General features: G+C 60.5%; 1 protein-coding gene across 1 annotated transcript; it reads right to left on the reverse strand.

The window, feature by feature from the left end:
* Positions 1 to 4,289: 4,289 nt before the first annotated feature.
* HINT2 (histidine triad nucleotide binding protein 2) lies at positions 4,290 to 8,287 on the reverse strand. The gene is made up of 5 exons (XM_053298773.1): positions 8,127 to 8,287; positions 7,606 to 7,758; positions 5,895 to 5,999; positions 4,863 to 4,935; positions 4,290 to 4,433 (listed from the first exon to the last, which is right to left on the reverse strand). Exons 1-5 carry the CDS (start codon positions 8,229 to 8,231, stop codon positions 4,342 to 4,344), a joined length of 528 nt encoding a protein of 175 aa, XP_053154748.1. The 5' UTR covers positions 8,232 to 8,287; the 3' UTR covers positions 4,290 to 4,341.
* Between the last annotated feature and the right edge of the window lie 5,319 nt (positions 8,288 to 13,606).

Genomic DNA, 13,606 nt, shown 5'->3' on the forward strand with positions numbered 1-13,606 from the left:
AGGGCGCAATTTAAGCCGCGGCCCAGTCGAGGGGAGAGGCAGGCAAGCAGCTGCCCTCCAGCGGGAGCCTGGCCGGCCGCGCGTCTGCACGATGAAGGCGGCTTGCGAGCGGCGAGGGGAGGCTGCTGCCGTCTCGGCCAGCCCAGCAGCAGCAGCAGCAGCGGCGGGAAAGGGCGGCCGGCCTCGTGGCGTGAATGGCCGCGAGAGATGAGGAAGGAGGGACCCTCCCAGGTGCACCCCGCGGGAAGGCGCCTTGGAGGCGCGCCTCTGCCTCGCCCGCCCCCCGCTTGCTCAGCGCCCGACAGACGGGGCTGCCCAGCGGCCTCCTCGGCTTGGAGCCCGCCGTGGAGAGCAGCCCGGCGCTCCCTGGCCACGCCCACCCCGCCCCGGGGATCTAGTCCTGCCCGCCCGCCCGCCGGAGACCCCGAGCACAAGGCGGCGGCGGCGGCTTCCTCTGACTGCGGGAGCGGGGGGGACAGGCAGCTCTCCAGCGGCTCCATCTAGAGCTGGGTTGCCTGATACCCCCCCCCCGCCCCAGCTTATCAATGTCCTCCTTCCCATCATGCGGGGCCGCCGGACTGGACGCAGCAGCAGGACTCCCACCCCGCGCAGAATGGCCGGGAGGATGAATTCTGCTGGCTCGGGGCCGGAAGGGCTCTCTCTGCCTCCGTTCGGGAGCTGCTGCGCACCTTCCTGGCGGGCCCTCGCGGGAAGCAAGGCGCGGGGAGGGGGACACTCGCCTGCCAGATGGCCTTGAGCCCCCCTCCAGCTGGCCAGTCGGGAGGGCACTCCTGGGGGCGGGGGAGGAGGGCAGGGCAGCAGCCGCCGCCACCTTTTCTCCCACGGAGAGGGACCTCCTCCTCCTCCAGGAGCGGCGGCGGCTTTGCCCTCAGGCCAGGGGTTCCCTCCCGCCCGGCTCCAAGGAAAGGGTGCCGTGTCTGCCCTTCTCGGCCTCCTGCCCGAACGCCACCGCACGGGAAGCCCAGTGCCAGCTCCTTGCACCTGGTGCGACCCTCGCGCCTGCCTGCCTGCCTGCCTGCCCGCTCCTGCTGCTGCTTCTTACTTAAGCCGGAGGGAGTCTGCAGCGGGAGGCGGAGAGCGGGCGCAGGCCGGCAGCTGGGCCGAGGGGTTCCACCAAGAGGAGCTTTAGCCGAGGGCAGGAAACAAGCCCCGCCCCCCGCCGGTGCGTTCTCAGTGCATGGAGTACAGCGGCCACCCCCTGGCTACTACTGGATTCAGTGGGCTAGTGGCGGGCGGGGACGGGATTTGGCTAAAATGGTGGCGAGCTAACGGTTCAGGCCTGTGGATCCCGTTAAGGCCCCTCTGCCGCCCCCCCCCCCGCAGGCAAAGCTGTGCGTGCGCAGGCATGTTGCAAATCTTCCGCTCGGTGTCCTGCGCCCCCTGCAGAACAGAATCCCAGACAGCAGAGACCTGAGCGGGCTCGGACCGGCGGCCCACACGGCATATTCCCGGGGCACCCCGCCGCACTCGGCAGCTGTGAACACCCCCACCCTTCAGCACCCATTACTCTGCTCAGAACCCGGCGCCCTCTCCGTGCCCGCCTGGCCCTGGACCTGAGCCCAAAGGCAGGGGAAGCTGCTGTGGGCCAAGCCTCTGCTTCCTCACCGAAGCCCAGAAGCAGCAAGTTTGGGCAAACAGCCCTCTCTGACTGGTGCTCTCCAACGGCCTTTCAGAGGCACATTTCCTCCGGCCCTCCCAGAGGTTAGGAAGCTGCCATATACGGAGTCAGACCCTTGGTCTATCTAGCTCAGGATTGTCTACCCAGACTGGCAGCGGCTTCTCCAAGGTTGCAGGCAGGATTCTCTCTCAGGCCTGTCTTGGAGATGCTGCCGCCAGGGAGGGGACTTGGAACCTTCTTCTGCTCTTCCCAGAGTGGCCCCATCCCCTGAGGGGAATCTCTTCCAGTGCTGCTCACACATCAAGTCTCCCACTCAAATGCAACCAGGGCAGAGCCTGCTTAGCTGAGGGGACAAGTCATGCGGGCAACCACCAGGCCAGTTCTCCAGTTTCATTGAGTGATACTGGCAGGCCGCTCTGCATGCATTTGGCCAACCTCCTTTTGAAGCCACCGGCCATCACCACATCCTGTGGCAGGAAACTCCACTGGTTACGTGCTGTGTGCTCAAGGACTTCCTTGTGGTGGTCCTAGACTTCTTGGCCAGCAGCTGCATGGGACGAGTCCAGGTTCAACGGGGGGGGGGGAGGAAAGGGGGGGAGTCTTTTCTCCCCCCCCCCCCGCTTAGTCACTTGTTTTCTACAGGAATCCCTTTTGAGGTGCAAGGCTCGGGCACACAGGCTCCCAAGTGCTGCTGCATTCTGGGGCATGTGATCCCTGACCCCCCCCCCCCCAACCCCAGGCACTGGCCTATATGCACGACGTATAGAGCAGATGTTTTCCTGGAGCTGAGGTGATCATCCCGGTGAGAGGCTAAATGAGTACAGTGGCTTAACAAAACAATAAAAATAAAAATGGTGCATTTGTGGCTTAATCACAGAGAGTACTCGATGAAGCTGAGGGTCACAATGGAGAAGCTTCCCTAACATTTTTGGAAGCAACACTGGAAGCTGCCTTCTACTGAGTCAGACCCTTGGTCCATCTAGCTCAGTACTGTCTACACACAGACTGGCAGCAGCTTCTCCAAGGTTGCGGGCAGGAGCCTCTCCCAGCCCTCTCTTGGAGAGGCTGCTGCCAGGGAGGGGGCTGGGAACCCTCTGCATGCAGATACTCTTCTCAGAGCTATGGCCCCATCCCCTGAGGGGGATATCTGACAGTGCTCACACACGTAGTCTCCCATTCAAATACAAACCAGGGTGGACCCTGCTGGCACAGTGGGGAGGTAACTTGCCTAGGGAGCCAGAGGTTGCTGGTTCGAATCCCCACTGGTATGTTCCCCAGACTATGGGAAACATCTCTGTTGGGCAGCAGCGCTATGGGAAGGTGCTGAAAGGCATCATCGTCTCATAACCCTGCGCGGGAGATGGCCATGGCCAACCCCCCCTCCCCAAAGAAAACCACAGGGCTCTGTGGGCGCCAGGAGCCGACACAACCTCACCTCACCAGAAGACCAGCGCTCCTGGCTCGCTCCCAGGCCAGGACATGGAGCCCTCCGCGCAGATGAGGAGCGCCCCCCCCCATGCCAGCTGGAGCTTCACAGGGGGCTCTTGGCTAAGCATCCAAAGCACTCTCCCTTCTTCTGGCTTTTATGGCGGCCGAGCTGCGGTAGGGAGAGGAAGGGGAGCCCCGGGGGGAGCGAAGGGGCCCTGCAGAGGCCTCCTGGCCCAAGAGACTCCTGGAGGCTCTGTCCTCTGCATGGAAGATGCCACCATGGCAGCAGGGCGGTCGCTGGGCGTGCCACCCCCCAGCCCGCCCGCTGAGCAGGAGGACCCTTCTCCAGGTCCAGACGCCCCACAACCACCTCTCCGCCTGGACGCCCTCCAGGCTCTGACGGCTGCAGGCCCCAAGCAGCTGCCAGCGGAGCAGCAGCAGCAGCAGCAGCCCCCCCGCTGGGCCAGGCCAGAGGCCCACCTGGTCCAGCGCCCGGCTTCACCCAGCAGCTCTGGGCCTTCTCCTGCTTGGGGCAGGCAGCTGGTCCTGGAGCCAAGGAATCTTTCGTTGGTCCCAGCACCGGCGTGCCCCAGTCCAGGAAGGCAGCCGGTATGGCAGAGTGGCTGAAATGCCCTCTCGATCTGGGGAGAACCTGGGTCAAATCCCCCCCCCCCCGCCGGAAGCCCTGGGCCAGCTGGCAACCCACCTCGCAGGATCGTTGCGAGGATAAAGGAGGCAGGGGTGGCTGCCACAGATGCCAGCCTGAGCTGCTCAGAAGCATGGCCCAAACCTATGTGGCTCTGGCAATGGCAGGGCGGCTCCTGCCCCCCCCCCCCGTCTCCCTCTAAGCTGCCGCTCACGGTGCTCAGTGCCAGCACAAAGCAGGGCCGGCCTTTCCTGTGGTGTGTCCCCCCCCCGCAAGATGCCTGCTTTACTAACGGGGGGGGCACGGTGATGGGGGCGGGGAGGCAGCAGTGGGCTTCCTCTTCTCTCCACGGCCCGGCTGATGCTCCCTGCCAGGATGCAGGGCTACGTTTTAAGATCGGGACCAGCCCAGCCCCACGGAAGGAGGAGCAGCTCAGGGGTGCTCAGAGGGGTTGCCAGCCCCTAGCCGGCCCCCGCTCCATGGGAGAGGGAGGGGCCTGGGATCCAGCAGAGACACACCCCCCTCCGCTCCAGGCACCAGCAGGAAAGGCTCCCGGCAAGGATCAGCCCAAACAAGTCCCAGCGCAGAGGTTTATTGCTCCTGGGTGCCCGAGCCCCGCTCCCTGGGGTCAGCCGGGCGGCCAGCCCATCTGGCGCCCCCCCAGCACGTGCAGGTGGAGGTGGTAGACAGACTGCGCCCCTTGCCGCCCGTCGTTGACCACTGCAAGAGAAGGAAGGGGTCAGCAGGGCGGGGCACTCCCCTGGGGCCCCAAAGCAACCACTCCGCCGGGCGGGGGGCGGGGGGGCAGCAATGGCCTGCGTCTCCGCCCAGTGACGGGACCAGCCACTCGGCCCCAGTCCAGCCTACTTTGCAGGGCTGCTGTGAAGTGAGGGCGCCGCTCCCTGGCAAGGCCTCTCCCGGGACCTGCTCTGGGCAGGGAGGGAGGGCTGAGCAGGCCAGGCAGAGGGGCTCCCGCCCAGTGAAGGAAGGCGGGTGGGCACAGGTCCTCTGCCCAGAGCCGGCTCTGCCAGGGCTCAGAGACTGTCGCCTGGGGGCAACCCCCCTCCCGCCACCCCTCCACAGCCACAGGTGAGCAACATCCGGGGCGGGGGGGGGGGGGGGGACACGGACTTGGCGGCTGCTACTCACCCACCCGGTAGCCCTCCGAGAGGCCCTGCGCCTTCGCGGTCTGACTTGCTACCACCAGCAAGTGCCCGAGGAGCTGGAGACAAGAGCGGGGGGGGGGAGCGGGGGGGGGGGGGTCAGGGCACGCCCTGCAGCCCTATGGAGGCAGGCTGCAAGGCCATGAGTGCAGAGACCGCCTTGTGCTGGCCTCCACCCCCCTGCAAGCTGCTTGGGGGGCAGACAGTGCAGAGATTCAATGGCAAGCCCCCCCCCCCCCGCCCAGGCTTACAGTCTAACTGGGGAGAATGGAGAGGGAGAGGAGGAGGCCAGAAGAGAACATAGGAACATCGGAAGCTGCCATACACTGAGTCAGACCCTTGGTCCATCTAGCTCAGCATTGTCTTCACAGACTGGCAGCGGCTTCTCCAAGGCTGCAGGCAGGAGTCTCTCTCAGCCCTCTCTTGGAGATGCTGCCAGGGTGGGAACGTGGAACCTTCTGCTCTTCCCAGAGCGGCTCCATCCCCTGAGGGGAATCTCTTCCACAGCTCACACTTCTAGTCTCCCATTCATTTGCAACCAGGGCAGACCCTGCTTAGCTATACGGGCCAGTCATGCTTGCGACCACCAGACCAGCTCTCCTAAGTCCTGGGGAGGAAGGACGGCACATGCAGCCAGGGGCACGGGGCTGCTTCCGGACCGGGCGTGAGGCACAGACGGCTCCTGAGCTGGCCAATCCCCAGCCACGGGGGGCGGGGGGGGGCAGCATTCATCCTGCTGCAGGGCTGGGAGGGCAAATGCCTTCTGCCTTTCGGCACCACCTCCCGCCAAGGGGGTCAGGGGTGGGTGCTGCTGCACACCAACAGCATCAGCCCATGGGTGGAGCCCAGCACAGGAGCCTCCCCGGCCAAGGGGCACCTCCTCCCCAGGCGAGGAAGACTCGCCACCCTGTGGCTAGGCTCTCACGAACCCCTCCCAGCCACGCAGAAGCTAGCCCCAAGGTGTGTGGGACAGCCCGGCTCCTGCCTGCCGGTGGGGGGGGGGGCCTGGCCTGCTCACCTGGGCGTCACTCTCTGCCACGCGACTGATGCGGGAGATGGGGCGCCTCGGGATCACAAGGAAGTGCACCGGAGCCTGGGGGGCCACGTCTCGGAAGGCCACGCACTGCAGGAGCGAGAGGAAGAGGAAGGAGATAGGAATATACAGGTGAAACTCAGAAAATTAGAATATCGTGCAAAAGTCCATTAATTTCAGTCATGTAAATTAAAAGGTGAAACTGATATATGAGACAGACGCATTACATGCAAAGCGAGATAAGTCAAGCCTTAATTTGTTATCATTGTGATGATCATGGCGTACAGCTCATGAAAACCCCAAATCCACAATCTCAGAAAATTAGAATATTACATGGAACCAAGAAGACAAGGATTGAAGAATAGAACAATATCGGACCTCTGAAAAGTATACAGTGTACTGTGCTTGATTGGCCAGCAAACTCGCCTGACCTGACCCCATTGAGAATCTATGGGGCATTGCCGAGAGAAGGATGAGAGACATGAGACCAAACAATGCAGAAGAGCTGCAGGCCGCTAATGAAGCATCCTGGTCTTCCATAACACCTCAGCAGTGCCACAGGCTGATCGCATCCATGCCACGCCGCATGGAGGCAGTCATTGCTGCAAAAGGGGCCCAAACCAAGTACTGAATACATATGCATGCTTATACTTTTCAGAGGTCCGATATTGTTCTATTCTACAATCCTTGTTTTATTGGTTTCACGTAATATTCTAATTTTCTGAGATTGTGGATTTGGGGTTTTCATGAGCTGTACGCCATGATCATCACAATGATAACAAATTAAGGCTTGACTTATCTCGCTTTGCATGTAATGCGTCTGTCTCATATATCAGTTTCACCTTTTAATTTGCATTACTGAAATTAATGGACTTTTGCACAATATTCTAATTTTCCGAGTTTCACCTGTAGGGACATAGGAAGCTGCCATCTACTGAGTCAGACCCCATTGGTCCATCTAGCTCAGTATTGTCTACACGGACTGGCAGCGGCTTCTCCAAGGTTGCAGGCAGAGATCTCTCTCAGGCCTGTCTTGGAGGTGCTGGCAGGAGGGAGCTTGGAAGAACCTTCTGGCTCCATCCCCTGAGGGATGCATCTTGCAGTGCCTGTCACACATCAAGTCTCCCATTCAGATGCAACCAGGGTGGACCCTGCTTAGCTATGGGGACAAGTCATGCTGGCTACCACCAGACCAGCTCTCCTCTCCTCCAGGGACAAGTGCAGCAGGGAGGGAGAGGAAGAGGGAGGGAAGGCACCCTACCACTACTACCACTTAGATACTGCTTTTTCAACAGAATTTCTCAAAGCAGTTTACACAGAAAATGTAAATAAATCAAGATAGTCCCCTGCCCCCAAAGGGCTCACAATCTAAACAGAAATAGAACGATTTGTTATGGGGTAGCCAACAAATAAAGTTTACTCCTCCTCCTCAACTATTATCAGGCAGACACCAGCCACCGCCATTGGAGGGATGCTGTGCTGGGGTTGGACAGGGCCAGCTGCTCTCCCACGGCTACACATAAGAGAGTCATCACTTCAGAAAGTGCCTCTTTTCCCGGAGAAGCAGGCCTAGGTGTGAGGGGCGGGCGGGCGGGCAAGCAGGCAGCCCTCTGCCCATGCTCAGAGGCACCCCGGAGGCAGGCCCCGAGCAAGGGCCCGGCGCCAGCGAGCCCAGCCAGAGCCAGGCGAGAGTCACCTGCTCGTCCTGGTAGAGGATGTCTGCCGGGAGGGCGCCCTCCGCGATCCTGCTGAAGACGGTGGGGCCGCCGGGCTCCTCGCCTGCCGCCGCCGCCGCCGCCGCCGCCTCGCCCACCTCCCCGCCGGGCGCTCGGGCCGCCGCAAAGGCTCGCTGTGCCGGGGAGAGACCCGCCGGGGGCGGCGCTCAGTCCTCACCCCCCGCCGCCGCCGCCGCCGCCGCGCCCCCTCCCCACCCAGCCCCGCGGGGTGGGGGCAGCCCGGGCCAGGAGGGGGCGGAGGGCGCCGCCTCACGCAGGCCCGCCGCTGTTGTTGCCTCTCGGCCGCCCGCCCGGCCGCAGCCACGGCCCCCGCGGAGGACCCCCGCCCAGGCCCGGGGGGGCCGCCCAGCCCAGCCCAGCCCAGCCCAGCCCCTCCCCAGGCAATGGCGGCGGCGGGGGGCGGGGCGCGGGTCCGGGTCCAGGAGAGGAGGGTGGCACGCGCACGCGCCCCCCCAGAGCCCTGGCCGCGTCCGGCGCGCACCTGTGCGGCGGGGCCGCGCCAGGCTCCACGCAGCAGCAGCGGCAGCAGCCGCCCCCGCGCCGCCCCTCCTCGCCTCCACGCTGCCGCCGCCGCCGCCGCCGCCATCCGCGCCGGGCCTCTCTCCGAGGTAGGATCCTGCCCCCTCGCCCCGGGCCCCGATAGGCTGCTGGCGCTGCCAATCCACCCGCGGGGCCACGCCCCGGAGGTGACGGAGGGAGGCGGTGCAGCTCTGCCGGGGGAGCGCCTCGGCTCCTGCCCGCCCTACTTGCAGACTGTCTGTTCATCAGGTAGGGTTGCGCGGAGCAGCTCTACCTGACGAATAGCCAGACTGCAAGCAGCGCAGCTCTCATGGACGCTAGGGCGGGGCACGAGACCCACATTCCTCTGAATGAACGGAAGGTGGGATTCCTCAGTGCAAGGAGAGGAGAGCTGGTCTGGTGGTCGCCAGCAGGACTTGTCCCCATAGCTAAGCAGGGTCTGCCCTGGTGGCATCTGAATGGGAGACTAGAAGTGTGAGCAGCACTGCAAGAGATTCCCCTCAGCAGGGGATGGAGCCGCCACTCTGGGAAGAGCAGAAGAAGGTTCCCAGTTCCCTCCCTGGCGGCAGCATCTCCAAGATGGGGCTGAGAGAGATTCCTGCCTGCAACCTTGGAGAAGCCGCTGCCAGTCTGGGTAGACAATACTGAGCTAGATGGACCAAGGGTCTGACTCAGTCTATGGCAGTTTCCTATGTTCCCCCGTGGGGTTAAGCGCCGCAGGGAAGGGGCAGTCCACGTGGCAAGCCGGCCCGACGCCTAGGGGCCAGAAAGGCCCGGCCCGGGCCCAGGCAGGAGCAGGAGATGACGCGGGTCTGGGGAGAAAGGTGACAGCCGCCTGCTTGCCTGCCTGCCTGCTTCTCCCTGGGCTGGACAGGCTCCACGTTACTGCACGCAATTCCTTGGAAGGAAGACCGAACAGGAGCCCCTACTATGGCGGCCAGAGGAATAAGGGGGGGGGGTCTGCCAAGCCCCCCTCCCGCATCGCCAAGGGGGGGCCTCTCAGCCGGCAAATTGTCCTTCCTCCTTCAAGGGGCAGCCCTTGTTGGGGGGGGCGTGTCCATGCTTGCATGCCCCCCCCGCCCCGTAAACTTAAGAACCAGCCTCTCAAGGGACTATGCAGCCAAGGCAGCTGAGATACCTTCAGGCGCCTGGCCCCTGCAACAGGAAGCCCCACAAGTCCACTGCCGCCCCCGCCCCCCGCTGTTGCTAGCAGCGTGGTGTAGCGGTTACAGTGCTGGACTAGGACTGGGGAGACCCGAGTTCTCTCTCAGCCTAGCCTACTTCACAGGGTTGTTGTGAAGAGAAACTCAAGTATGTAGTACACTGCTCTGGGCTCCTTGGAGGAAGAACGGGATATAAATGTAATAATAATAATAATGTGGGCCCTCCCCTGCTCCCCAGTTACAGATGGGGCCCACTGGTATACCCGTGTGCAATAGGGGCCGTGGGGCCACCTTGAAATTCCCTCCAGCCATTCGCCAGCTACAAGCAGGAGCAGCATTTCCAGATCTGCTTCCAGTCACTGCCTTTCACCCAGCAGACCTGCTTGGAGGCTGGCTACCTCCCCACTATCTTACCTGCAGGCCAAGCCAGGTGTCCTGCCAGTGGTCCGCCGCCCAGTTAGCTCAGACAACTGAGGAGCTGCTTGCCTGACAGATCCCACTCGTGCCCCCCCTCCCCGTGACCTACGACACTCTAGTGCACCAGCTACAAAAGCGCCTAATCCGTAAGGCTGACCTCCCCCCTGCCCCCCAAACTGCCTGTGTGTCTGTCCAAACTGTGGTTTGACAAGGACTGTGTTGATGCCCAGAAAGCTCTTCTTTCCAGCCACCAATGCCCCCATGGCCCTCCCACACCTGCTGCACCTCAAGAGACGATATAGACACCGACGGGCACACGAGAAAAGAGAGGCAAGGAAGGCCCCTTGCCCACGGCTCATCCAGGCGGTCAGAGCAAAGGACTTGGTCTCGGCCACGTTCTAGTGCATCACAACCACCTCCACCGGCAATGGCTTGGCTCAGATGCCCATATCCCACTAGGGATCGGGGAGAGGCACTTCCAGAAGCCGTATGAAGACTCCACTGTGGAAGATGCCCTCCCCCCGCCCCAGTATTTATGTATTTAGCAAATGTATTGACCGCCTGACTTCCTTAGAGTATAGAGGGCCTGCCCATGTGGCCACCAGTCTCTACAGCTGAGGCTCAGTCCCTTCTTTCCCAACCCAGCCTCATTTAATCCAGATCCCTCTGGAGCTTATAAAAACCACTTTAGAGGGGTGGGCTCCAGTCTTGGCCTCGCTCTTTACTTACATTGACTCCCAAGGACTGGGAACTGGCCACCATTGTCCCCATATTCAAGGAGGGAAGAAAGGACGACCCCGCCAGCTATAGGCCCATTAGCTTGCTCAACACTATCAGCAAGCCCCCCGCTAGACATCTGTATGGGAAACTTAGGGACTGGCTAGACCAAGACAATCTGCTTGCAGAGGAGCAAGCAGGCTTCAGGGAGGGTAGATCCACAACTGACCAATGCCTGGTGCTCCTGCACCTCACTGAAAAATATTCTTCCAACAACTCAGCCTCCCTTTATGTTGCCTTCATAGATCTGAAGGCTGCATTTGATTCCCTCTCCCGTGTCAAGCTATGGGAGAAGTTGGTATCCTCCTCAGTCAACCAGCGCCTGCTCTCTCCGACCCACATTCTTCATGCAGATACAACCCTCAAGGGTACCTTGTGAACCCTGTCCCGACACAGAAGGGAGTCAAGGATGCCTTGTTCCTTTTCAGCTTCTGCATCAATGGCTCAATCAGTGAGCCACGTTAGTAGCTCAGACGTTCATCCTCCCTAGCTGGCAGGTAGAAGCATTCCCACCCATCGTCTAGGCCAACGATGCTGCAGTCTTCTCAAGGGCTCCTATCAGTCTCAGAAGAGCCTTGGCAGCTCTGGCTCAGGGTACTGCAAGAACCACCAACCAGAAATAAACTGCCATTGATAGCAGAAATCAAATGCTACCCGTTCCCCAGGCAGAACTCAGGGGTCTCAATGCGTGGATGAGACATTGGTGCCAGGAGGAGGGGTCTCAATTTCTTAGGCACTGGGATACATTTTGGGCGCTTCCACCCATTGGGGACCACCACCCAACCCACTTTGGCCACAAAATGGAGGTCTGCATCTCCAAATCTTTTGGGTCCAAATCTGGGGTAATTTTTATTTTTTTTTAACTCAAATCTGGGCAATTGAGCACAGGGGTGATTTGTTCTGTCTATGAATCAGCTAGATTTGGGTACAGATCATTTTGTACCTGAAACGATTCGCACATCCCAAGTGTAAAGTGATGCACATTGGGATGAAAACCACCAACTTCAAGTATTGTACTGGTGGGATCTGAGCTGTTGTGGTGACTGACCAGGAGAGGGATTTTGGAGTCGTGATGCACAACGTTGAAAGTGTCGACTCAATGTGCGGCAGCTGTGAAAAAGGCCAATTCCATGCTAGGGATCGTTAGGAAGGGGATAGAAAATAAAACGGCTAATATTGTAATGCCCTTATACAACTATGGTGTGGCCACACCTGGAGTACTGTGTACAATTCTGGTCGCCACATCTAAAGAAGGACATTGTAGAACTGGGAGGAGAGCTGGTCTGGTGGTAGCAAGCATGACTTGTCCCCTTAGCTAAGCAGGGTCCACCCTGGTTGCATCTGAATGGGAGGACTTGATGCACGAGCACTGCGAGATATTCCCCTCAGGGGATGGAGCCGCTCTGGGAAGAGCAGAAGGTTCCAAGTTCCCTCCCTGGCAGCATCTCCAAGGCAAGAGAGCCTCCTGCCTGCAACCTTGGAGAAGCCGCTGCCAGTCTGTGTAGACAATACTGAGCTAGATGGACCAAGGGTCTGACTGAGTATATGGCAGCTTCCTATGTCCCTAAGAGGGCAACCAAGATGATCAGGGGCCTAGAGCACCTTTCTTATGAGGCAAGGCTACAACACTTGGGGCTTTTTAGTTTAGAAAAAAGACGACTGCAGGGAGGCATGATAAGAGGTCTATAAAATCATGCAAGGTGTGGAGAAAGTGGATAGAGAGAAATCCTTCTCCGTCTCACATAAGACTAGAACCAGGGGTCATCCCATGAAATTGATTGCCAGGAAATTTAGGACCAGTAAACGGAGGTGCTTTTTCACACAACACATAACCAACATGTGGAATTCTCTGCCACAAGATGTAGTGTTGGCTACTAGTTAGGGATGTGCCCGGAACCATGGAGCTGCGGTCCAGCACTGGGGTGGGGGTTCCTTTAAGGGCAGGGGAGAGTGTACTTACCCCTCCCGCCGCTTTTCCCTTGCCGGCATGCTTTTTTTGTTAGCATTTGCCCCTCTCGGCTGCAAAAGGCTTCAGGAAGCCTTTTGCGCATGTGCGCGCACGTCATGGAGACGTGGTGCATGCGCGATGTGCCCATGCACAAAAGGCTTCCTGAAGCCTTTTGCAGCCGAGAGGGGGAAGAGGCGGCAGGGGGGTATTCTGCCACCCCAAATGCTAACAAAAAAAGGTGTGCCAGCAGGGGAAAAGCAGCGGGAGGGATAAGTACACCCTCTCCCCACCCTTAAAGGAACACCCACCCCCTGCGCTGTTCGAACCGCAGACCGCCCCATGCTCAGGCCGGTCCGGAAGTCTGTAGCATGGCCTCCGGACTGGTCCGTGCACATCACTACTACTAGTTGGATGGCTTCAAAAGAGGTTTGGATAAGTACCAGTTGTGGGGGAGTAGCAGCAGGAGAGAGGGCAGGCCCTGTGTGAAACAGGATGCTGGACTAGATGGGCATCCTTGGGCCTGATCCAGCAGGGCTGTTTTGATGTACCCAATAACTAAAGCGTTATGGCTTTCAGCAGAAGACCCAAGACTTGCCCCTGGAGTATAGATGGCCACAAGGTCAAATGTGTCGCTTGTTCCAAGTATCCAGGGGTGGTCAAGCAAGGCCCACTGCAGCCACGTCGCCCTCAGCACTCAGAAGAGCTCCGGCCCCATCCTGAAACCCCGACTGTGAGGCGGCCCAGCACGTTCTGCAGCACTCAGATTGTCCTTGCACCCCGGGTGCCACTCCTCCACGGGGCCCCCTCCAATTTTGCTTCCCAGTCCAGACTTCCAAGCGCGGCCCTCCAAATCCCATGCTGTGTCTCAGATGGCGCCCTGCACTTGGAAACGGGCAGGAGAAAGGCTGCCGCCAGGGTGTAGATGGCCATTCGGAACCTCTGGCTCACGGGGTCCCTCCACCCTCGGGGCCGGCCCCCTTCGGCCTTTTGGACTCGACGGGCCTTCCTGGGCCGCTTCTCCGCTGCTCTCCGACTTGCTCTGGGCCGTGACCAGGCGAGAGCGGTCATCAAGCGATGGACACTGAGCGCCAGGCCAGAACTCCCACCTCTCTGTCCTCGGAAAGACCCAGGCCCTCT

Source organism: Hemicordylus capensis, chromosome 2 (assembly GCF_027244095.1).
Source record: "Hemicordylus capensis ecotype Gifberg chromosome 2, rHemCap1.1.pri, whole genome shotgun sequence".
In the NCBI taxonomy this organism is placed as follows: Eukaryota; Metazoa; Chordata; class Lepidosauria; order Squamata; family Cordylidae; genus Hemicordylus; species Hemicordylus capensis.

What these genes read in the sequence shown, in the direction of transcription:
- HINT2 (XM_053298773.1), bottom strand. Translation starts at nt 8,231, where the DNA reads ATGGCGGCGGCGGCGGCGGCGGCAGCGTGGAGGCGAGGAGGGGCGGCG. An exon ending in GGCGCGGCCCCGCCGCACAG is followed by an intron (nt 7,759 to 8,126) that starts GTGCGCGCCGGA and finishes TCCCCGGCACAG; the next exon opens with CGAGCCTTTGCGGCGGCCCG. An exon ending in TGGCAGAGAGTGACGCCCAG is followed by an intron (nt 4,936 to 5,894) that starts GTGAGCAGGCCA and finishes TCTTGTCTCCAG; the next exon opens with CTCCTCGGGCACTTGCTGGT.